The sequence below is a fragment of the Myotis nattereri genome, assembly GCF_964212035.1.
Source record: "Myotis nattereri genome assembly, chromosome: 6".
Lineage (NCBI taxonomy): Eukaryota > Metazoa > Chordata > Mammalia > Chiroptera > Vespertilionidae > Myotis > Myotis nattereri.
The window spans coordinates 96,831,697-96,856,811 of record NC_138081.1 but is presented as its reverse complement, the minus strand read 5'-3'; the positions used below and the strand labels follow the sequence as shown (position 1 = coordinate 96,856,811).

General features: G+C 51.9%; 1 protein-coding gene across 1 annotated transcript in view; it reads left to right on the top strand.

Moving 5' to 3' along the window:
* Window positions 1-22,814: 22,814 nt before the first annotated feature.
* Window positions 22,815-25,115, top strand: part of PLG (plasminogen) — a gene marked incomplete at both ends in the record, with an annotated part of 43,273 nt that continues 40,972 nt past the window's right edge. The window contains one exon of the mRNA XM_081094584.1: window positions 22,815-22,863. Within this exon, the coding sequence (XP_080950710.1) occupies window positions 22,815-22,863 (49 nt within the window). The remainder of the gene's footprint in view (window positions 22,864-25,115) is intronic.

The window sequence follows — 25,115 nt, the reverse complement described above, 5'->3', positions numbered from 1 at the left end:
TCACTGAGTCAGTAGCAGCTGTACTTCCGGCTCCTTCTATGAGCCAGTGACAGTCCCCGCCCCTCCCCGCCCACCGTGCTGGGAATTCACAAGCGGAAAAGACAGAAATCTCTGCCCGTCGCAACGGAAGGAACGCAAAGTCAAGAAAAATATCACAAACAGTCATCGAACATTCTCCACGGGGTCTTGTACAGCAGGTGCCGAAGAAACACATCCCGCTGAGACTCGTTGGATCTAAGAAGTTAGAGAAAGTGGGTCGAAGCACTTAGAACTCTGAGTGGGCCCACGAATGTGTCCATGCTGACCGCCCCGGCCCATGTCCACGCGCCCTTTGCAGGCATCACGCGTGTCCCTGGAGCTGTGCAGAAGGCATGGTGCCCACGAGAAGGCCCGGGCCAGTCTCTCTGCCTCAGCATGCACCGACACTCAGCCATCAGCTGAGAGGCGCTGGCGGCTTCCAGAGTCGCAGGAAGCGAGTGCGCAGCGGCTGTCCCCTGCTCGGCAGGGGCTGTCGCCGCGTCTTATCGAGCTGGACACACGGCTGTGAGCCCGCATGCGGGGCGAGGCCACTGCTGTGTTTGGTGCTGTTCTTTCACTTTCCCCCCAACACCTGGAATGACACAGACTTTGATGGTGAAGTAATGAGACTCGTCGCCATGGAGGCCACCATGCCTCACTCAGGCAGCGTCCTCAGCCCACCAGGTTTTTGTGGTTTTTTTTTTTCACAGTCGCCACCTTTATTATTTGTTTGTTAGTTTATTTGTGAATCCTCACCAGAGGATATTTTTTCCATTGATTTTTAGCATGAGTGGAAGGGAGGGGGAGAGACAGAGAGAGAAACATTGATGTGGGAGAAACACATCAACTGGTTGTGCCCCGACCCGGGGTTAGGGATTGAAGCTGCAACTGAGGTACGTGCCCTTGACTGGAATCGAACCCATGACCCTTCAGTCCAGGGGCCGGCGCGCTAACCATTGAGATAAACCAGCTAGGGCTCGCCCAGGTTCTTGATACCCCTCCTGTGACCACAGGCAGGCAAGTGGAGACATGACTGGAGGTCACTGATCAGGAGCCAGTGTGGGAGGAGGCTTGGCACTCTAACGCCCTAGTCATTATGTGAGATTATATCTAATTCTATAAATATCCCAGCGTTAAGCCTAACCTTTAAATGACACCTCACTTTCCATGCTACCGTGTCCTTCACGATCCCCCCAAAGCCAATGATTTGAAGGGGTTCCTTCCCAGGAGACGGGCATGAGCCAGTCCAGTTTGCATGGAGGATCCCAGGTTTCTGTGAGCCTGGGGCAGGCCGTTTTCTCCCCATCTCTCCGGCTGCGGAACAGGAGCAGCCCTCTCTCAGCAGCTCCGGGAGGGGCTTCGCACAGTCAGAGAGCAAGGATCCGGGCCCTGCCGTACAGGAGGCACAGGGACCGGTGCCCGGCTCCTCGCAGCTGTGCCCCTCCTTGCTGCCCTGCACCGTCCCCCTGGCCGGCTTCCTCCAGGCAGCATCACCTTGTCTCTCCTATGGCCTCAGGTTTCTCGGCTCTGACTCTCATTCAGGGCATCCTTGGGGCTGCTGCCCCAGCGCTCCCCAATTCCCACTGTTCCGGTCCAGCGCTTCACGGGCTACGCCACTGGCCACCTATGGGTTTGCTTTTTTGGGTCACAAGCCCAGCCCCGGTGCCATCGGTTCTGGCTTTGGAAGGTGGGGTGGGATGAGGCTGCACCAAACTTGTCTGGCAGGTCGGCAGTTTTCCCGAGAGGCGCCGGGATGACACACAGGTCTGCCCCGCCCAGCAGAGACAAATTACATAACCTGCCAATCAACTGAGAAACATCTAGGAATCATGTCTGAAGTGGAGAAAGAAGGCGAATAAAGAAAACAAACAAACCCAGCTGGATTAAGAGCTGAAAGTAACAGGTATTAGATACTTCACACTACGCACTGTACAGGGTGGGGCAAAAGTAGGCTTACAGCTGTTCTTATAGACAATAGGCAATAATTAATGGATAATAAGAATAAACTCTGTTTCGTGTCCTCATCACGGCAAACCTATTTTTGCCCCGCTCTCTGTGGGTATTTTATTTTATTTTTATTTATCTATTTTTTAAATGTATTTTATTGATTTTTTACAGAGAGGAAAGGAAAGGGTTAGAGCGTTAGAAACGTTGATAAGAGAGTAACATTGATCAGCTGCCTCCTGCACATGCCCCACTGGGGATGTGCCCGCAACCAAGGTGCATGCCCTTGACCAGAATTGAACCTGGGACCTTTGCATCTGCAGGCTGATGCTCTATCCACTGAGCCAAACCGGTTAGGGCTGTGTAGGCATTGTACATGCATTACTTCATCCAGGCCTTCCAAATACAGTGTCCTGAGCATAAGTGTCACCAACCATTTTCATTTGTAGGAACTGAGACTCGGGGACATGTCTCTATATGACTCAAGGTCACCACGCCAGGAAGAGGTGGAGCCAGGGTTTGAACCCGGATACATCCTGGACTCCCAAATTCCTTCCCCTATAAAACACACCGGAACAGAGGTAAGTGCTAACAGCATCCTCACCTACCGGCTGGAAAGTGACCAAGCCCAGCTGTCCCTTGCAGACCTCTCCTTAGGGCCGGACCTTACCCACATTGATATGGGTGAGCAAAGCTCAGACATGACTGGCAGCATGATAGAATCATTAAAATAAGTCACTGGGATTGTAACAATGTGAGCACGTATTACTTGGTAAAGGACCAACCCTGAACATAATTTGTTTTCATACACCATTTAAATGACTCCTGCCAATGCCAACAACATTCAGCCTGCTAACTGGCCAACCCAGTCAGCGACTGGAATTCCTCTTCCAATTGTCTGACCAGCTGAGCTCAAGGAAATAAAAGTATGGGCCCAACTGCAACTTGTTCCAAAAGTGTTCTCACAAGCTTATGTCTTTATTTCCTTACTAGAGGCTCAGTGCACAAAATTCTTGCATTTGGGGGAGGGCTCCCTCAGCCCCGCCTGCACCCTCTCGCAGTCTGGGAGCCCTTGGGGGATGTCTGACTAATGGTTTAGAGCCGTGGTCGGCAAACTGCAGCTCGAGAGCCACATGCGGTTCTTTGGCCCCTTGAGTGTGGCTCTTCCACAAAATACCACATGCGGGCACATGTACAGTGTGATTGAAACTTCGTGGCCCATGCGCAGAAGTTGGTTTTCAGCCTGGGCGAGTCTATTTTGAAGAAGTACTGTTGATATTTGGCTCTGTTGACTAATGAGTTTGCCGACCACTGGCTTAGACCCACTCCCCACAGGGAGCAGGCCTAGGCTGTAGTTGGACATCCTTAGCACTGCCGTGGAGGCAGAAGAGGCTCCTGCCACCGCCTCTGCATCCGCAGCTATCAGCCCGGCTTGTGGTTGAGCAGAGCTCCCCCTGTGGGAGTGCACTGACCACCAGGGGGCAGCTCTAGTGTTGAGCATCTGCCCCTGGTGGTCAATGTGCATCATAGCAACCGGTCGTTCTGCTGTTAGGGTCAATTTGCATATTACCCTTTTATTATATAGGATGATGCACATATCAGTTTAAATAATCATGTCAATAAGACACCTTGTTAAGCTCTGAAAGAAAGAAAATATTTTTAAGACTCAGACCCCATCCTTAAGGATTTAGGACAAAGTGGGTATGGGCGAAGCACGATTCCCAGTGTGGACCTGAGGTGCAGTCCACCAGGAGCACAAACGTTTTCTTGGGTAGAGATGGGTGGGAAAACACGGCTGCTGATTACTATTTTTATCCTGCTAAAAATGGGCCCTGTTGGATCAAGGTAGAAATGCATTGCTTTTGGCCCAATACCTTCTCAAGGTTAAAAAAGCGAGAGCAGATACAAAATGACCTTTAAAGTAAACATCAAACATTAAGCAGAAGAACAGATAGCACGTTAGAAATGTCATCATCTTAAGAATCATCACCTCTAACATCATCATGTTATTTTACCTTCACTGTTCTAAGAGTTTCAGGTTTCAGCTTGGAAATGGCTGGAGATGGAACAACAATGAAAGCTAATTCTGATTTAAGTAGAAAAGGATTTTTTTCCCTTTGATTTTTAGAGAGTGTGGAAGGGCTGGGGAGAGACAGAGAGAGAAACATTGATGGACTGGGGCCAGAGCCAGAGCCTGCAACCGAGGTGTGTGTCCTTGACTGGAATCGAACCCGGGACCTCTCAGTCTGAGGGCTGACACTCTGTCCACGGAACCAACCGGTCAGGGCTTGACCTTTACTCTTTCAAACCCCTACCCATTGCATCAACCCAACCGAGGAGAGTAGGCCTGCCCTGTGCACATCACAATAGGCACGAATTCCTGGAGTCTAGTTGGCATCCCAGAAATGAGAGAATTCGTAGGACAGACTGAACAGAGGTTAGTGCAGTCGGCTGGCCGCTCTCCAGCCCTGAAATTGTAAAAACAACACAGCTGGGTCGGAAGACAAGCACTCCCTTTCTCCTCTGCTCGGCCATCTCCGAGGACTAAGCTTTGCTTTGTCAGACGCGGGTGGGAATTAGTAATTGCGAGGCCTACTCACATGACTCGGAGCAAAAGCATGTGCTAGAGTCATGCCTGACCATCTGCTCGGGCAGCACCTCGCTGGAGGGTTCTCGGCTGGGCTGCCCATGCATGCAGTGCGTGGCAGCGTGACCTGAGTCTGAGGCTGGTTTTAGGACGGGCTTGGTGGCACCCTCGCTGGAAGGATGGCCTCCTGCCGTCACGGCAGCGCGGAGGCCAGGGAGGCCAGCAGCTCAGGGTGTTTTTGGAAACAAGCAGGTAGATTAAATGCTGCATTTAAGCTGGAGCTTTAATATTCTTAAGTGTCCCCGTGAAAGTTTGAATCTGGACTAACTGTCACAACAAGCCATGTCCATGGGTACAGACGAGGATTTAATTTATCTGTATGACCAGCTATGACAGGCATGTGTGGCTGTCACATGTAATTGGTAGTGATCACCTTCATGACCAGCTATCACATGTAAGGCCTAGTTATCACACAGGTCTGTGACACAGCACCTAGGGGCTGTAAGATGCCGGTATTCCTGCTTAGCATGTTAAATAGGTTCTGAACACGAACAAAGCATAGGTAATGGGTGATACAAAAACCAACTGTAGCCTGGCTGGCGTAGCTCAGTGGTTGAGCATCGACCTATGAACCAGAAGGTCAGGGTTCAATTCCTGGTCAAGGCATATGTCCCGGTGGCGGGCTCCATCCCTAGTGTGGGGTGTGCAGGAGGCAGCTGATTGATCAATGATCCTCTCTCATCATTGAAGTTTCTAACTCTCTCTTCCTCTCCCTTCCTCACTAAAATCAATAAAAATATATTTAAGAAAATAAATAAAGTCTTTAAAAAAATAAAATATAAGCCAACTTTCTATTGCCCTGGACACCTTCTCACATGTCACCGCAGCTACATTTCTCGGCAGAAGCACAGGCCCCTCAGGCCCACGTCCCTCTCTGCTTCCGTGGGACAATGAAGTGCCCTGGGGTTGGGGGAGGAGAGGGCGGCAAAGAAGGAAATCTTTGACGATTATAAGACTGATCAAGGCACGCTTTCCTACCTAGAAAACAGAACTTGGAGAACAGAGCTATCAAAAGTCCCCTCCTCTTCCCCCTTTAAGGAGCAGAGGCCCGAAGACTTGCACACCTGTTACTGGGTCAGCGACGCTGCTTCCTTGTGGGGGTCTCCTTGGTCACACCCCATGAGTCACCAAGCCTTGTAGATTTCTGGAGCGTGTTGAGGACCTGGACAACCTCAAACCCACTTCCAATCTTTCAGCAAAATCTTCCAGGCAAACACACAGCAGCAGGCCTAGTGCTGAAGCACAGACATTGGAGGTGACGGTGCAGCTCAAGCCAATCCTATATAATAAAAGGCTAATACGCAAATTATTAGCGAACGACCAGTCGCTATGACATGCACTGACTCCAGGGGGCAGACACTCAACGCAGGAGCTGCCCCCTGGTGGTCAGTGTGCTCCCACAGGGGGAGCGCCGCTCAGCCAGAAGCCGGGCTCAAGGCTGGCGAGCACAGCGGTGGTGGCGGGAGCGGGCCTAAGCCGTCAGTTGGACATCCCCCGAGGGCTCCTGGACTGCGAAAGGGCGCAGGCCGGGCTGGGCAAAGGGGCGTCACACACAGCAGGATGAGACCAGCAGTGAATAGAATGGAAAACAAACATTATAAACAGCTCTGCTTAAATCAAAGACGTTTGGGAATGAAAAAGTGACCTTAGTGAGTGACAGCGAATCCAGAAAAGGGTTGCCAGACGGCAAGGTGAGAAACGGAGTCCTAGGAAGAATGCTCAAAAGAGGAGGGTTTTGTTTTCCTGAGAACCGGAAGGGCCGCAGATGGGGTGGTCGATGTGGGTGAGTGTGATGTGACTGCCATTGTCAAATGTTTGACAGCATGTGTGGAAAAGCCTGTCTCTGTGTTCTTATTTTAAGTACATTTTTATTGATTTCAGAGAGGAAGGAAAGGGAGGAGAGATAGAAACATCGTTGATGAGATAGAATTATTGATCGGCTGCCTCCTGCACACCTCACACTGGGGATGAAGCCCGCAACTCGGATATGTGCCCTGACCGGGACTCGAATCGTGACCTCCTGGTTCACAGGTCGATGCTCAATCGCTGAACCATGAAGGCCAGGCCTGTCTCTGTGTTCTTGAGGCCAACCCTCGAGCCAGTGGCAGGAATCTGCCCGTAGGAGGCACTCCCCACGCATTCCATCTGCTTCTCCGCCTCCCCAGGCCCTACAACCTCAAACCCACTTCCAATCTTTCAGCACAATCTTCAGTTTGACCTGCAAGATGTACCCAGAATGGAACTCACGGCCCAGCAGGGTCTGTGGCAAGATCTCTCCGACTCCCCCGTCTCCCTGCAGTCAGCTCAACACAGCGTAGATGTTCACTCCTCTCCTCAACACACCCCCAGCTCAGGAGTCATGGCAAAGTCCTAAGACAGCCTCGAAAGTTAGCCGAGGCCCGCCTCCACAGCTCTCTCTGTTCCCCTCCTCCCCCTCTCCCCCACCTCCTCTCTGAGCTCCAGCCACTCTGGCCTCCTTGTCAGGCTCCCAATAGCCCCGCAGGGTCCTGCCTCAGGGCCTTTGCATCGCTGCTACCTCTCTTGCAACACCCTGCAGAAATCTACAAGGCTTGCTTCAGTCTCTGCCCAAACATGACCTTCTTAGGGAGGCCTCACCTGATTCCTGATGTCAAAGAGCCGTCCCAGCTCCAAACACCTCGGGCTGCTTCACTTTTCTGGACAGTAGGGTCCCTGCTGGGCACACTGCATGTCCACTTGCCCTTTGTTAACCCCTTCCCTCCTCCCCCTCCACCTGAATGCACGTTCCGTGAGGACGGAGACCTTGCTGTGTTCCCAGGCCTGGCACAGTGCCTGGCCGATAACAAGCAGCTGCACATCCATTGCATAAACACATGAGGCCATACGTGGTCAACAGCCCTTCCCTGCAGGGCTTACCTGGTCGCCACCGGCAAGTTATGTGGCAGCTGGGAGGGCTGACCTGCTTATCTCACAGGGCGACGGGGAGGCGATGCTCTGCGCGAGCTGCTGTGCAGATGCCAGTGGTGCAGCGGGGGCGGAGGGAGGTGCTGCTCTCCAGGCAGCGGAGGGGACCTGCCCTTCCTGAGGTCTGGTCTTAAGAGCCGTGGGCTGCGGGGCTCTGGTGCCGGGCGGTCTGCAGGGGGCCCCGGAAGCTGGAGCGTGGGGGCCCAGGGCCTCCAGCCAGGAGTCAGTGGGCTCGCTTGCTTGCTCGGTCATGGGGACAAGTCCTACTTCCCTGGGACAGCCGAGGCAGCCTCCAGGACGGCTCCATAGAATAACAAAGCTCATGGGCATTCCGTCGATGGAGCAGTCACCCCTGTGGCTGGTGCCCTGTATGCGTCACCCCCAAGCCTTCCGGCAACCACAGGTGCCCATGAGCACCTTTTCCTGAGGCAGACACGGAGGGCCCTGGTCCCAGCTCACTTTCTACACCCTCCTCTGCCTCCCTCAGGTGAGGTCTTGTCCTCACAACTCTTCTTATTTTTTTAAACTTTTTTTTTTATTGATTTCAGAGAGGAAGGGAGAGGGAGAGAGAGATAGAAACATCAGTGATGAGAGAGAATCATTGATCAGCTGCCTCCGGCACGCTCCACACTGGGGATGGAGCCCACAACCTGGGCATGTGCCCTGATCGGGAATTGAACCGTGACCTCCTTGTTTGTAGGTCGATGCTCCACCATTGAGCCACGCTGGCTGGGCTCATCCTCGCAACTCTTCACGCTATAAAGAATGTCCTTTTTGGCCGGATACAGACAATTGTCTAAAATGTGTACATTGATAGACCCTGCCCTTGCCATAGACGTATAACCGACATAGAAAAGAAACACTTAACTCCATTTAGATTATGTACTAGTAGGAAAGCACCCAATTAAGTCACTCATTCATTCCTTCAACAAATATTCCATTCATTCCTTCATTAATTCAACAATTATTTAGAGCTTTTACTGTGTGCTAGGCACTGGAAATAGAGCAACTAACAGCACAGAAAAGAAAAAGATCCTGACTTCATTTAGCTTCCATTCTAGTGATGAGGACCTTAAACATAATCAATAATCAATCAATCAATCTGGTACGTGGGAAGGTGGTACAGGCCAGAAATAAGCAGGGGGGGAGGAGGTGTGCAGGGGGGGCTGCACAGTGTGATTTTAGGTTGAGAGGCCAAGGTCAGTCTCACTGAGCTGGTGAGAGTCGAGAAAAATCTTGAAGGAGAGAAGGTCGCGGCCTCGAGGTGTTTGCCAGTTACACACAGGCACCCGCGAAGAAGGGGCTGCGTCTGGTGAACATCCCCCAAGTTCAAAGAATGTGCCTTCAGACTTCATCCGGACAAAGATGGCCTGAGCTCGCATTCTTTTCCATGGAGCATGATGATGCTTTGCAAGGAGAGGGAACTGGTTAGAAGCCGAACCAATGCAGGCTCCTTAGGGACGGAGGGACCTGGCCATGGCCGGACGGAGGGCAGCTCCCGGAGCCCCCTGGGGAGTCGGCCCAGGCTCAGCACGAGGGGCACTGACGTCCCTTGAGCCATCTCCCCTTCCTGGCAAGTGCTCCAGCCTGAGACGGAGGACCCCCGCCACGGCTCAGGGACGCCCAGCGCCCTCTCAGGTGGGTTCACTCTTCCTCAGAGCGCAGCGCCTTCTCCACCGAGCACACCACCTCCCACACGCGCCCTTCCCTCCACTGTGGTTGGCAGGTGCTCACCCTCTTTGACTCAGTTCAGGCCCCTCCCTTAGGAAACCTGGCTGCCCTCCCTCACGGCGCTGAGTTAGGAGGCTCCTGAGACCTCATGCCACCGGGGTGCACTGAGCTACAGGTCCACCTTGAATCACGATCCTGGTCTGAGGCTCCAGGGCTCTCTGGCCTGTGCCCTCAGGGAGGCCTGGGATGCCTCACTCACTGTGCACGCCCGCTCCCAGCACAGCTCTGACACGCGACGGGCACCACTGCGTGTGCTCAGTGAGAGGACGGTCATCACAGACAGTCCGCGTGGGTAACGCTCAGCCCATCGATGGAGAATGACGTTATCCCACGTGGAAGGAAAACAACGGAACAATAGATTGCAGCTTCCTGAGGGGACGGTGTGGGCTCGACAGATAACAGCACCTAACATTGCCTCTGAGCTCAGATCCCCTGGTTCCCACTGTGCCATTCATTACTGAAGAGACGCAAGACCCATCCCCGCTCTGCGAACTATGTTAAGTGCCGCACAATCGACGGCCCAGCCCGAGTCGGAGCCCAGCTTGTCGGCAGAAGAGCCGGAGATGAGACGCGGGTGGGAGACTGGGCCCTGGCCAGGTCCCAGGAAGGACACCCCGCTGGTGAGTCACCCTTCAGAAGAGTCGATGACCAAAATGACATGCGTTCACCTGCACATGTCGTAACAGGAGCTCCTCTCTCCCAGTAGGTCTGCCTCCCTTCAGAATTAGCTACCATTTTATAAACACTCCCGGGAAAGCCAAGGAGGGTTTGCAAGGAGAGAAACCTCAAGAAGTGTTTGGCTAGAAAGCAGGGGCGAGCCAGGTTTTAAAATGTGACCTGAGAGCGCCAACTACCTGTGGATCACCTACAACATTTACAAATGCAAATCAACTCCCCCAGCCCATGCAAGTTACAAGCTGTGTGCTCACGGTGTAGAAGTTTGTGAGGTTACTGGGGGGGTGGGGGTAGGAAAGCAAGCCTTTCGTCATGAAAACTACTAGCTATCCTTGTAACGCAAACACATACACCCCTTCTCTTGTTGTTGTTGTTGTTAATCCTTACCCGAGGATATTTTTCCATTGATTTTTAGGGCGAGTGGAAGAGAGAAGGAAAGATAGAGAGAAACACTGATATGAGAGAAACACATCGACTGGTTGCCTCCTGCACGAGCCCTGACCAGAGCCTGGGCCGGGGAGGAGCCTGCAACCGAGGTACGTGCCCTTGACCGGAATCAAACCCCGGACCCTTTGGTCCTCAGGCCGATGCTCTATCCACTGAGCCACACTGGCCGGGCTACACCACTTCTCTTAACGGGACACACAGGCTTCAGCCTCGGCACAGGTTGTTCATGTTTATTTATAACTAGAGGCCTGTTGTGCGAAGAGATTCGTGCAATAGGCCTTCCTTTCTCCTGGCTGCTGGCACTGGTTTGCCTCTGGCATCCGGGGCCCAGGCCTTCGCTCTGGCCGAGTTCTGGCCAGAGCCAGGCCCGGAAACATCAGGCCTCGCTGCTCCGCTGGCCCCGGGGCCGTGAGGCTTCACTCCACCGCTTGGAGCCTATGTATGCAAATTAACCACCAACAAAGATGGGGGTTAATGTGCATATCACGCCGATTAGCCAATAGGAGGCGTAGCGAAGGTACGGTCAATTACCATGTTTGTCTATTATTAGATAGGATATGGGTGTAGGATGAAATATCACATCGCAACACATTCTATACTTCCAGCCCTCCTTTCTGCCCAGAGCTAGTTCTACTTCCTTCTTAAACCCCGATTTTAAAAGTGTGTCTTGTCAGATTGTGATGAATTGTTGCCTGAAGGGCAAAGCAGCAAAGCACTTGCTAATTAGAAGTACTTCAGCGTCTCTAAGGACATCCTTTATGTAACAGATTGGATCTGCTCTTTGTCCTTGCTGTAACCTTGAGGGGGAAAAAAGCAGGGAAGGGGCTCGGCCACACTGGCTTGGGCCCAGGAAGGCTCAGATATATGATAAAAAACATTTGTAAATGAGATACCGCTCTTCAGCTTAAAAAGCAAAACAGTAGAGTCTAGTGCGGAGTTCATCTGTAACTAGGTCTTCGGTGGGAAAGCTCTCTGCCCACGACACTAAGGCGTGTGCTTGTGTGTGTGTTCGTGTGTTTGTGCCCTTGCCCACCCGTGCCTGTGTGTTGCACCACATGGTTGGAAAATGGTAACTTTGACTAAAAAATTAAAAAAAAAACTTGACAAGAAGCCTTTGATGAACTTCAACAAAAACTAGAAAAGCTAAATGTTTGTTGAAATGCTTTCAAAAATGGTGCTCATAATAGATATTGGTTTTGTGTCATGGATGCAAAACCTCCAAAAGTATATGTAATTAAGCAATGTGAGTCTGACCTTATGTGTCTAGAATAAAAGCATTTTAAAATGTCCTGTGACACCTCAGTATGCTTCTGAGTTTCTGATCATCTTGTGCTCTGTTGAGTCTCACTCTATGCTTCTAGATCTTTCCTTGCTGTTGTGTTTCTGCCTGGCTGGGGCTTCACTCTGTGGTGGGCGGGCCTTTTGCTTTAGGGGAAAGGAGGGAAAACCCAGGTACGTGTATGTGTTTTAGTAGTGGGATGAGATGAATGGGAGAAGAGGTATTTTCAGTATCATTTGAGCTTTAATGAGCTTATTTGTTGGTTAATTTGCCTAAGATCATTAAATGGCAAAAAAAATGTTTTATATTTATGTGATTTTTGTTAGTATTTTTCTTCCAAAAAAACAACAACAACAAAACAACAACCCAAAAAACAATAAACCCAAAAATAGCTAAAGGGCATAAAATTATCCCACACGTTTAATGTAATGAGAACAAAGGAAAATGTAAACCGACACACCCGATTGCCAGTTTTCCCATGTATTCCTCAAAAGAACGTCCACGGAAAACCTCTCCCTACTGGCGTCTCCTAGTCAGAGTCAGACAAAACCTCTCCCTACTGGCGTCTCCTAGTCAGAGTCAGACAATTTGCTGTCCTCAATTTTCTTCCCGAAATAGGGAAGGCCAACTTATTGTCGATTGCATTCTGAAGTCTTTATTTAGTAGCAAAACCTCCTTTTAATGAGACAGGGGAAGAGGAAATGTGCCCAAATAGAGGCAGTCCAAAAATATCGACAAAGAACAGGAGCCAGTTCTGAGCGCACCCTGAAAGAACATCCTGACGGAATGGCTGCGGAAAGCCGCCTGGAGAAGCAGCCGGCGAGGATAGAGGCATCGTAAATCGTATCTAAATAGTGACTCACCCTGGAACAGCTCAAGGTGTTTTGATAAAAGAAAAATAAAGCCAAAAAGCTAGGGTGTTCTGGGCGTGGGGGTGGGTAGGGACAAAGCAATCACTCAGATAAGTTTAAAGAAAACAAGTGGGGAGATTTCCTAAAGAAGGAACAGGAAATGGAGAGATGCACTGCTGTAATTGTTACATCTTCTCGTTCTAAGGGGCATTTTCTGAAGCTCTGCTGCAGAGAGGAGGTCACCAGAGATGAAGAGGAGGCTGAGGGGAGTGAGGATGACCGGGAAAAGGGGGTTTAGCAAGATCTGGGTCAGCCCCTCAAAACTCCTCTCTGACATGGTTAAGGGCAGAGTGCCGGTTACTACACACAATAAGACAAATAATTTTAGAAATACGTTAGATCCCAAATCAAAGAGAAACAAGCAAAAAAAGGTAGATGAAAATGAGGGTGCGCACCCACCCAGTGCGCTGACCAAGTTTAGGTCCTTTTTCCGTTTTAAGAGATGGCTATAAAACAGTTAACTGGTGCAGGGTTGGTCCAATTCAGATGATATCATTTCATGGTTTTTCTAACAGAATTGCTACCAGAAATCCTTGGTGACAGGCTTGAGACATTCACCCCAAAGTGCCCGATGCTTTCAGTCCTGTGACCCATGGCGACCGAGTCCCATCGACCATCACACAGGACGCCCCGCCCCCCCCCCCCCCAAGCTGGCTCATGCCCACAAAAGCCACCCAACAAAACTTGTCCCTAAAGAAAGAAAATGTAAACACATGGAACTTCTAGTTCATCAAACTAAAAAGTTTTTGCACAGCAAAAGAACCCCAAACCCAACATTAACAAAACAAAAAGACAACTGTGAAAGGAAGAAGATATTCACCAATGACATACCTGATAAGGGGTTACAATCCAAAACATGTACGAAACTCATACAATTTTTAAAAAATATTTTCTTTATTGATTTCAGAGAGGAAGGGAGAAGGAGAGAGAAACAGAAACATCAATGATGAGAGAGAATCATTGATCGGCTGCCTCCTGCACACCCCCTCCTGGGGATGGAGCCTGCAACCCAGGCCGTTGACCAGAATCGATCCCAGGACCCTTCAGTCTGCAGACTGACACTCTAATCACTGAGCTAAACCAGCTAGGGCAAGAAACTCATACAATTTAACACCAAAAAAAAAAAATAAATAATCTGATTAAATAATGGACAGAAGACCCAAATAGACATGTCTCCAAAAAAGGTATACAGGTGGCCAATAGACATATGAAAAGATGCTCAAGGTCACCAATCATCAGGGAGATGCAAATGAAAACCACAATGAGCTATCACCTCACCCCTGTCAGAATGGCTATCATTAACAAATCAACAAACAACAAGTGCTGGCGAGGACGTGGAAAAAAGGGAACCCTCACGCACTGTCGGTAGGAATGCAGACTGGTGCAGCCACTGTGGCACACAAAATTAAAAATAGAACTACCATATGATTCCACTTTGGGGTATTTATCTGAAGAAACCCAAAAGAGTACTTCAAAAAAATATATGCACCCTTATGTTCATTGCAGCATTACTTGCAATAGCCAAGATATGAAGCAACTTAAGTGTCCATTGCTAGATGAACGAATAAGGAAGCAGCACATATAGTCAATGGAATATTACTTGGCCATAAAAAAGAATGGAATCTTGCCATTTGAGACACCATGGATGGACGTGGAGAATATTAGGCTAAGTGACATAAGTCAGACAGAGAAAAACAAATACCATATGATTTCACTTATATGTGGAATCTAAACATCAAAATAAATGAACAAACAAAACAGAAACAAACTCATGGATACAGAAAACAAATTGATGGTTGCCAAATGGGAGGGGGAGGGGTGAAAAGGTGAAGGATTGAGAAGTACTCATTGGTAGTCACAAAATAGTCCTGGGTGTGCAGTACAGCCTAGGGATATAGTCAACAATATTGTATACCTATATACGTTGCCAGGCGGGTACTAACTAGCCAGGATGATCCCCTCATAAGTTATATAGATGCTGAATCACTGTGCTGTACACCTGAAACTAATACAATAATATTGTATGTCAACTATAATTGAAAAATAAAAAATTTTTTCCTAGCTGGTTTGGCTCATTGGATAGAGCATCGGCCTGCAGACTGAAGGGTCCCAGGTTCGATTCCGGTCAAGGGCATGTACCTTGGTTGCGGGCACATCCCCACTAGGAGGTGTGCAGGAGGCAGCTGGTCAATGTTTCTCTCACATCGACGTTTCTAACTCCCTGTCCCTCTCCCTTCCTCTCTGCAAAAAAATCCATAAAATTTATTTAAAAAAAAGAAAAAGAAAAAATTAAAAAAAAATAATTCAAAAAATGTGTTCCTTAAGGAGCTGTGCTGGGGAGTCCCCCCACCCTTGTTGAGGTAAGCCAGATGTCAGCATGGATGGCAGCTTCCAGGTTTTCTGTGTGTGCTTACGTAACCACAAAAACACGCACTATTTTTGTTCTTGTTTATTTCACACATGACATCATCCATCTTTTAATTAAAAAGGGTCCTAGTGATGCCGGGTAAAAGTATCAGCTCGGTACGATGTGTCCCACAGCCTTTCCTTCTGGAGAGACCTCTCTCCGTGGATGCAGACGCTCAGACAGCTATGGCCCGCGTACCAGGCGGATACCACTCGGAACTGGGGTGCTTCCCAGTGAGTAAGCATCTCGGCTTGCTGGAGAGTATTAATTTCATTCTACTCACTGCATTAATTCACTGAAGCTGAACTCCAGAAGAGCGGAGGATAAATATTAATCTCATCTAAGTGAAACATTTCCTCTGTAAATGAGGGGAGAGGGATTTAAAAGGAAATGAGGAACTCCTCCCCCATGTAACTATGCAGTAACCAGCTCACAGTTCTCAAAACCAGTGGAAAGACCATCTCCTCTGTGTTTCTATGTCACGTGAAGCAGACGGAGCATATGAATATCCATATTTGAGAACAGATAAAGCCCTTTACGGGGATCGATGATTCCTATGCTAAGCTACTTTTTGGTTTTAAATCAGATCCAGTAAACAAATACTGTTTTGCTCAGCTTTCTAGGGACACGGCTGCCACATAAAATGAGGCAACCCAGAGGAAGGGAGGCGACAGTGTCAGATGGGCATGTGACAGAGGCAGAGCCTGTTACATTGGCTTTCCCGTGTCTGATTTCTCCGGTAAAAACACCAGCACTAGCAGCCTGCCATCTCTTCCTGACTGACCCTGTCCCAGTCTCCACAGCCTCCATCCCAAAGGTGTGAAGACAGGAAAAGGACCCGACCAGCGCGGCTCAGTGGTTGAGCGTCAACCTATGAACCAGGAGGTCACGGTTAGATTCCTGGTCAGGGCACAAGCCGGGGTTGCGGGCTTGATCCCCAGCAGGGGGGCCTGCAGGAGGCACCAATCAATGATTCTCTCTCATCATTGATGCTCCTGTCTCTCTCTCTCCCTCTCCCTTCCTCTCTCAAATCAATAAAAATATATATTTAAAACAAAAACAAAAAACAAAACAGAAAAAGGCAGAGCGCCGCCTTCATACAAACATCTGCTACCCTGCCAGGTCCGGGGCGTACACGTGCAAAGTAAAAATCCTACTTCTCCCTTTTTAGGGATTGTCAACCCCACCACGGATTGGGGTCACACACACTGAGCCCGCTGCTGGATCAAGGTGGGGGTAGGGGGTTGCACGAGAAACCCCAGCCCAGCAGCCAGGTGGGAGGTCTCCTACCTTCCCCGCGGGCCAGCACATCCTTCCCCCAGGACCAGGGCCCCCAGGACCAGGTTGCCTCCGCTGCCTGCGACTGGGCCGGAACGCGGGGGGCCTTGGCCTGCACCTCCATCCTTCTAGAGACCCCCCCCCGCCTCCCCATCAGAAGCTTGAATTGTCTACAGGCTTTGGCCACGTGCGCGCCCAGCTCTCCTGCTGCCTTGGAACCCTTCCCTTCTCAGCCCTCCTCCCCTCGCCCCTGTACCCACAGTCCGCAGCCTCAGAGCGGGGTGAACGCATCTGCTGGGAAGTCACTGGGGAGGAACCTGGACGGTTTGGGGGACCTGAAACTCACACCAGGAGAGGGCGGCGGACGGCGGAGGAGGCGGAGGCGCAGGCGCGGGCCCTGCTCAGTCCCGCTGCGCGAAGGGCGGGCGTGCTGCCCCCTGCCGGCTCCGGTCGGTACCGCTCTCGTTGGACCGGTGTCAGAACCTTCCAGAGAGAAGCGCGCTCCAAAGTCACGGAGAAAGAGGTTGTCCAGCCGCCCCCGTGGCCCCAGGGAAGCCTTCAATGCGCCAGAGCTTTCTCCAGGCGCGGGGGTCCCCCGGGAGGCGGCTCCCGCAGCCTCCGCAGCCTCCGGGCTCCGGGGTGAAGCCGGCCTTCGCACGGGGCGTGGGGCACCAGCAGCCTCTGCAAAGCCGGGCTCGCAAGGGCAGCGCTTAGGATGCCGCCGCTGGCTGCTGGCTGCAGAGCGCAGGGATGTCCTGAAAGGCGAGTACAGGGGGCGACCGAGGCCGGGCCCAGGGGCGGCTGCGTTCCATGGCACCGGGAGCGCCGACCTCCCTGCAGGTGGGGACGGAAGCTGCAGAGTCAGTGTGTCCGGGAGCTAACTTCTGCGAGGCCACGTTCATCCTGAAGACAAGAAGCCCCCAGAACTCCGCCCAATCCAGGGGCGCGTCCCGGACGAGGCCGGGAAATGGGCAAAGCCCGGCCGGGCCCAGGCTGCCGTGGAGGCCCTGGGTTCCTGTTCGCAGCCTGCGCTGGGTGCCGCCCCAGGGCTAGGGCGTCCGGGATGATCCCAGAGCTCGCTGATGCCGTGGGTGCTCAGTGAGTGCTGTTCTGGGTGCTGCCGTTGCTGACTGCCGGTGCCGGGGAGCCGGGCGAGGCCAGGACCGGGCTCTGTGTCCAGTGCCCCCGCTCACCGGCCTCCCGAGCTGTGCGACACTGGGCAGGGACCGAGCCTCTCCTGGTTCTTCATCAGTAAATTACGAGGGTGATACTAGCACCTTCTTCTCCGGCCTAGCCTGCGGGAGACCCAAATATCCAATCACCTTCTAGAAATTTCCACTTGGGCGTTCACAGGTTCCCACGCTTAACATGTCCCCCAACAAACCCGTTCCCTCCTCTGTGCTCCACTGTCCACTGGGTGTCCACCAGCAAATGCGGCACCTTCCCGGACTCCATCCCCAAATTCAGGGCTTGCCTCCGGGACTGGGGGCATTCAGTCCTGCTGGGATGTGCTTCTGCTTCTCATCCTTCCTGCTGGTCTCGTCTCCGCCCATGTCAGCGTGGAGTCCCTCTGCGCACCCCGCCACCACCTGGCCTGCGAGTTCCCAGCCCACCCGAGCCCGCACTGCCCACGCCCGCGGGTAGAAAGCTCCCTGAGGATGGACGCGGTCGTGCCCCCTCTGCGGGCCCAGCACTCAGCAGGTGGGAAGGCCCGAGCGCTCAGCCATGCTCGCTTCCTGTCCTCCACCCCACACTTCACTTGGGCCCTCCACAACTGAGCCAGGACTTGGGGTCCAGGGGCGATGCGGGGCCTCTGTTGGTTGGTGCTGTATCCGTGTGCAGAGAGGGGGGTCTCCCCTGAGCGTCCAGGAGGCCGCAAGGGCCTGGCCCCTCCAGCCTCTGACCAGGTCACGCACAGGAGCCCCTATCAGGGCTGAAGACCGTAGGCTGAGAGGAGGCGGCCGGCCTCCCCACGCTCTCCCCTGGCTGTCCCCGCTGGCTGAACCCGCCAAGGCCGTACCGCTCCCGACCTGGACATGCTGCAGGGTCAGACTCTCCCCGGCAGGTTGCTGTCCTGGGGGTTCTCTTTATGTCATGGAAGCACTTACAGCATCCTGGCTCCCCCTGAGGATGTGCGCACAGATCCAAATATATGGCGCACAGATCCAAGTCCATAAACATACCAAATGTACGCATATGCACCCAGACATATACACATCTATCCCAATATATACACACCTGTCCAAATATACACATGCATCCAAGTATATACGTGTAGAGCCAAATATATATCCAAATATATATATCCAAATATATACACATATATCAAAATATATCCACACATATCCAAATATATACATTTATAGCCAAATATATACATATGTAGCCCAATAGACACAGGGTGGGGCAAAAATACATTTACAGTTGTTTGTATGAAAAATAATGCAATAATTAATGGATACTAATACCAGAATAAACTCTGCTCTGCATACTCACAACTGTGAACCTTCCTTCGCCCCGCCCTGTCCACATTGCCATGTATACAAGCACACATCCAAATACAAACACACATATCCAAATATATACGTATATCCAAATGTACGCAGACATGGACACATACGGTTTTACTTTTCAACTTGGGATGATTATAAGCTCACAGGAAGTGACAACATAGCACTGAGAAGTCCCCATCCCTGGTGAGTGAGGCCAGGAGCCAGCCCCCCAGCCCAAAGGAGCATCGCAGTGAGCTTAACGTTCTCTGTCAGCACCAGAGAGCGGCCATTGGGACGACGCGACCACCTGGTCCGCAGGCCTTGCTGAGGACACCCCCTCCCACCCCCCTGCCCCCCGTTTTCCGTGCACTCACTCTTCCTTCTTAGAAGACTGCAGTGCTCTCTGCCCATCTTGCCTCTCCCAGGGCCGGCAGGGAAGGCATTTGTCCTAATCAGGTGGAGAAGGACAATGCCGGGGTGGGGGACGGTGTGGCTCCTCCGTGGGGTTTATGCACAGAGGGTCGGACCTCAGCCCGGATCTCTGGCGAGTCCCAGTGCCGACTCAGGAGTTCAGCTTCTCTCCTAATATTTTCCTGAAGCTTAGGACACGCCTGATGAGGAGACGTCCAATGAAGACTGCCTGTTTTTCAAAAACGAATGTCCCTATTTTCGCAAGCAACACTCGGTTAAGAAAATGACCCCCCCTGCTGAGCAGCGACCTCATCACCCGTCACCCCGTCTGACTGAGCGGCCGGGCTATGGGCGAGGGCTTTAGGGAGCTGAGGGCTGATAAGCATGTCATCCCAGGGCCCAGAGCCTGTGAAACAAAGGCCAGCAAACCGAGGGGAAGGTGGAGGGAAGGGAAAGCCGCCTTCAGGGTAACGAGACCGTATTTCCCTGGTGATGCTCTAATAGCGAACACAGTGAAGGCCGCCTGCAGAGGGCCCCACGGGCAAAGGGAGCCCTGCCAGGACCCTGAGCAGCGAAGCAGACTCTGTTTGCGCCCCGGACAGGTAACTCTTCGCTGCTTTCGTTTCCCAATGACGTGGTCTCGTTGGACAGATCCAGAAACGTTCACGCTCAAGAATGAGCCAGAGAATGGTGGTTCCCAGGCGGCAGACCCTGGGGTGGGAGGAAGGTGCCAGGGCGGTGGGGCGGGGATGGTGGCAGGTCCAGGTGCCAGGCGGGCAGCACAGTCCACGCCCTGTGAGAGCAGCTTCCACGTCAGGGCGCAGGAGCCTGAAGGGGGCACTGCACCTCACGCTCCGGAGACCTGGATCTCTCCTTGGGTGCATGACTTTCCCATGTTATAGGGACTTGCAAGGAGCTCCCCACGTAATGCTGGAGGGGAGGGAAAGAAAACCTGAGTGGATCTTGGGTGCAGGCCCCTTGCTGGGCAGAGTGAAGGAAATTAGATTCGTCTTCCATCTCATTGCGCTGTCCCCGGCCACAGTCTCCGCAATCCTCCGTACAACCCCCCCGGAGGCCGGGGAGGGCAGAGACTGGGAGGTGCACCTGTTATATAATCCCACTGGGTGGCCAATTCACGCTTAATGAATTGAACTCAGAAAGAATACCCATCTCAGCATTTATTCAGCCTGTTGTCTATACAGAGGTGATCTCTTTCTTCAGTTTCCGCCATTCTTCCCAGTAGAAAATAACGTATTTTGAGTTAATCGTCTTTACAGCCTTGGACAAAACCACTACCCATCACCCCCAAGAGTGCCCACGTAGGGCCCGGGCGGCGTGGCTGAGTGATTGAGTGTCGACAGTCAGGGCACAGGCCCAGGTTGTAGGCCCGATCCCCAGCATGGGGCGTGCAAGAGGCAGCCGATCCATGATTCTCTCTCATCATTGATGTTTCCATCTCTCTCCCTCTCCCTTTCTCTCTGAAATCAATAAAAATAAAAAAATAAAAAAGAGTGCCCACATAGGGTCCCTATGCACCATCCAGAATGGTTCATTGCTCTGTGCGTACCCTGCACCCACCTGGTCTCTGCCGGAGGGACCCCCCTCTTCGCCCGCCTCCCCGCACCCTGCAGACCTGGCTGGCACCGTGCAAACTCTGCTCCGTGTGCCTGAGCTCTCATGACCGATCTCTGAGGAAGATGACGAAGTCGCCACAGGAGGGCAGCCTCATTTACACAAACGACGTCTGTAGAATCAAGTGTATTCTAGAAGCTTCCGGGAGGCAAGGGGGCAAAAGGCACACCACCACCACCCACATGAAAAGACAAGGGCATTTGTGTGGGTGTCGAATTCCGATGACATTGTTCCGACCTGCCTTCTCCACGAGGCGGTACTGAAACAGTTCAAATGGAAATAAATGTTTCCCCCCCAAGTACTTTCTCAAACACACCAACGGAGCCCCCGAAGGACACTGCGGATGTTCTAAGGATGAAGTTGGTCCCGCCCTGACTTTGCAGCTCGCTTCGCCTGCGGCCCTTTAATAAATGGGGCCCCAGGGGAAGGAGGGGGAGTTGGAGGAGAGAAGAAAGGCTGGGGTGGAGCAGAAAATCAGGAAGCTCCCTCAGGTCACCCAGCCCCTCACAGCCGTCACCTCCTGGCTCCCAGCATGTTTTATTCCTGCAACGAGTACCCCATGAGGTGCAGATGTGGGGCCTTGGTACAGCCCTCTCAATCCAGGATCCCATGTCTGCACATCCTGGGGTAATTTACAGAGAGGAATTGTGTCGCCCGGAGAAAGCAGTTCTTGTTCTTACTCCACATTTAAAATGGGGTCAATTGAGCTGATTTTGGGGGCACTGACATAGGAATTTTAAAGCATGTTCTTCCTTACTCATGCTAGCCCTAAGCTGGGGAACTCACAATTAAAATGAATACAGGCTTTTCTTAAAACAAGAAATTGTTATTGATTTCAGGGAGGAAGGGAGAGGGAGAGAGAGATAGAAACATCCATGATGAGAGAGAATCATTGATCGGCTGCCTCCTGCATGCCCCCGACTGGGGATCGAGCCTGCAACCCAGGCATGTGCCCTGACCAGGAATTGAACCGTGACCTCCTGGCTCCTAGGGCGGTGCTCAACCACTGAACCAGCCGGCTGGGCAAGACAGACTCTTAAACATAACTTTGGTTTATTTCTTGAGGATAGAATCTAATGCAGAGGTTCTCAGCCTGTGGGTCGCAACCCCTTTGGCAGTCAAACGACCCTTTCACAGAGGTCGCCTAAGACCATCCTGCATGTCAGATATTTACATGACGATTCATAACAGTAGCAACATTACAGTTATGAAGTAGCAACGAAAATAATTTTACTGTTGGGTCACAACATGAGGAGCTGTATTTAAAGGGCCAGAAGGTTGAGAACCACTGATCTAATGCATTGCGACTTCATTTGGAGAAAAGATCGCTATTTTCCTAACATCATTTCTAATGCTGGAGGACACGTGAGTCTACTGGGCCCACAGGAATATTAATAATAAAACACCTTACCTGGCAGTCTCTCCACCAGGAGGATGCTGAGGAGCACGCCGAGGCACGGCCACAATCTGAGGCCTAAGAAGCCGTGTCTGAGAGCCTCACCCCTGTGAGCCGGTCCCCCTGGGGAAGTGCAAGCCCCTGAGCCTGACCGAGTGGGGAGGGGACGATGCCGCCAGCTTGGAGGTGAGTGGAACTGCGCCCGCACCACTCCCCAGAGGGCCTGGCGGGACGCTCTCACACGTCCACTGTGACAGTGATTTACCGTTTTACACCAAAGAAAGAGAATGGAAGGAGAGGGAAGGAAACAGGCCGAGGGAGAGAGGATGGACGGGGCGGGCGGGGCCCGGGGAGCAGAGGCGCTGTGGGGCGGGGCCGCTTGCGCCATTTCCCAGCACCTATTGCAGGTTCACACATGTTGTAAGACCCTCCGTCCAGGTCATGTTTGAACCCTCAGAGCGCAGGGGCCACGGGCCTGGGAGGTAATGAGTAACTACCTGCGGTTGCCTTGTTGGTGGGGGCACTTCCGGTCCTGGAAGTCAATAACCCCTTGGGCTGGGGCCGCCCGGCTGTGCTGTCCGGACTCCGCTGGCCAGTCCCAACATGGGCCGCCAGGAGCTGCTGCTTCTGCTTCTCTTGTTCCTGAGACCAGGTAAGACGGAAAGACTTTTCTCAGTAAATCACTGTTTGTTTCTTCCTGGCAACGTCCTAAAAGCAGAGAGAGGATGGCTTCGTGAGCCCCTAGCTTAATTCCGCTTTTGATTTCTGAGATTCCCAGTTTAAAATCTAAACGGCTTAAGGCATGCTCTAAGATTGAGGCATTTGTCTAAGACTGAGGCATTTGTCAAGAAAAAGTGTAATTTCCCAATAAATCCTGGGACAAAGGGGCAGAGAATAAATGAGTGATTTCTCTTATACAGTGGGGCCTGACTTACGAGTTTAATTCGTTCCGTGACGGACCTCATAACTCAAATTACTCGTATGTCAAGTCACTGTGACGTTCGCTGCGCCAACTAGCAGTGGGGTATCTGAAGCTGGCTCATAACCCGAATTTTTTGAGCTTGCAACTCAAAGCAAAAAATCGGTCGAGAGATGGCTCGTAGCTCAAAAAACTCGTTAGTCGGGACACTCGTAAGTCAAGGCCCCACTGTATATAAAAGGTTGAGCTCAAATAATAGTTATTTTAGTTGAAAAAAAAATAGCCCATATACATAGAGCTAACAGCCCCCCAAATTGTTAGTCTTTTGCCTGGCTCTCAGTGTGGTTAATTTAGCTCATGTGCATGAGAGGTCAGACTCTCCTCACTCTCCAATGTAAACAGTGAACTGCCCCCCCCCCCCCCACTGCATTCGTTGACCAGCCCGTAGTTGTATTTACTAGTTGCCTGTTTGCTGTGGTTTGAGTAAGGATTTTCCTACACAGACATTTGCTTTTATGTCTGGAGGAATCACAGGCACTGATTTACCAAATGGTGTGTGCAGATAGCAACACACACTCAGGGCTGGAGGGAGGCCAGGCCCCCCATTTTTACACATACATACATACATGTGCGTGTGTGCATCTCTGTGTGCGTATGTGTGCGTATGTGTGCGTGCGCGCGCACGTGTGTGCATTTGTGTGAGTGCACGTGTGTGCATGAGTGCGCGCACACGTGTGTGTGTGGGTGTGTGGGTGTGTGTGTGAGCGTGAGTGTGTGTGTGTGTGCCCGTTAGCTGGTGCAGTAGGTAGGGTAGTAGATCCTTCCCTGCCCCCCCCCACCCCCCCGCCCGTTGCATAGACGGCTTAATCCATCCTTGCCTATTGACCGAACCCCCACACCCAGGAAGTACAGAAAGCGGGATTTGGACCAGGGCGCTCCAAGAAGGAACCTTGGTGCCCTACGCACGCCTTCAACCTGGTTTAAACTTCCTGTAAAATACCCTGAGCGTGTCCTTAGAGCGCTTTATTCCTCCACCGCTTTATTGCGATACGATTCACACACAACGCAATCCGTGCTTTAAAGCATCCAGTCCAATGGTTCCCTCTCCTGGAGCGGTGCACCCATCGCCACAGTGTTAGAGCATTTTCATTATCCCCCCAAAACAACCTTCCTTAGCTGTCACCCCAACATTTCCCTCCCCCCTCCCCCCTCCTCCCTCCTCCCTCCCCCTCCCCCTCCCCCTCCGCCTCCCCCCTCCCCCCTCCCCCTCCTCCTCCCCCCTCCCCCCTCCCCCCTCCTCCCACTTCCATCCCCACCAACCCCTGGCAATCACTCATCTGCTTTCTGCCTCTGATTTGCCTATTTTGGACAGTCCATACAAATGGAATGATACATCATGCAAGTACTTCTTCATGTAAACAGTGTGTAAATTTATAAATTGCCAGATGAAATGCTACAGGTTGCGCTTTAGAGTCAAGTGCGTTTGAACTGGGTGGAGCCATTCAGAGAAATCCCGAGGCCACAGAGCAGAGAGGGGACCGAGGTGTCGGGGAGACGCTGTGCGGGGCGTGCAGTCTCCATCCCCTCTCCCGGCAAGGCAGGCAGGGCGGGGGACACCCAAGCGTTAGAGCCGACTTCTCTGTGACAGGATTGGCATCTGTCCTCACCCCCTGGGAAAGGCTTCCGCAGGCCCCTTTTCAAGGAAGGCATGGCGCCCTCTTTCTGAGAAGGGCCTTGTTTCCAGTGCACTGGGTAAGGAGTTTGCATGTCACAGCCACTCGGCCGTGTCTCCCAAACACACAGCCACGGGTACACATGCACGTCACAGTGAGGGACAAGCAGACAGGCCCACGGTATCAGTAAAATACACTGCTTGACAGCAACATACAGCCACACTGGCCCTAGAATATAGAACTGTTTTTAAAGTGCATCAGACCCCATTGCCACATGAGCCCTCGAGTTAAAATAAAAAATTGGGGAGAAAT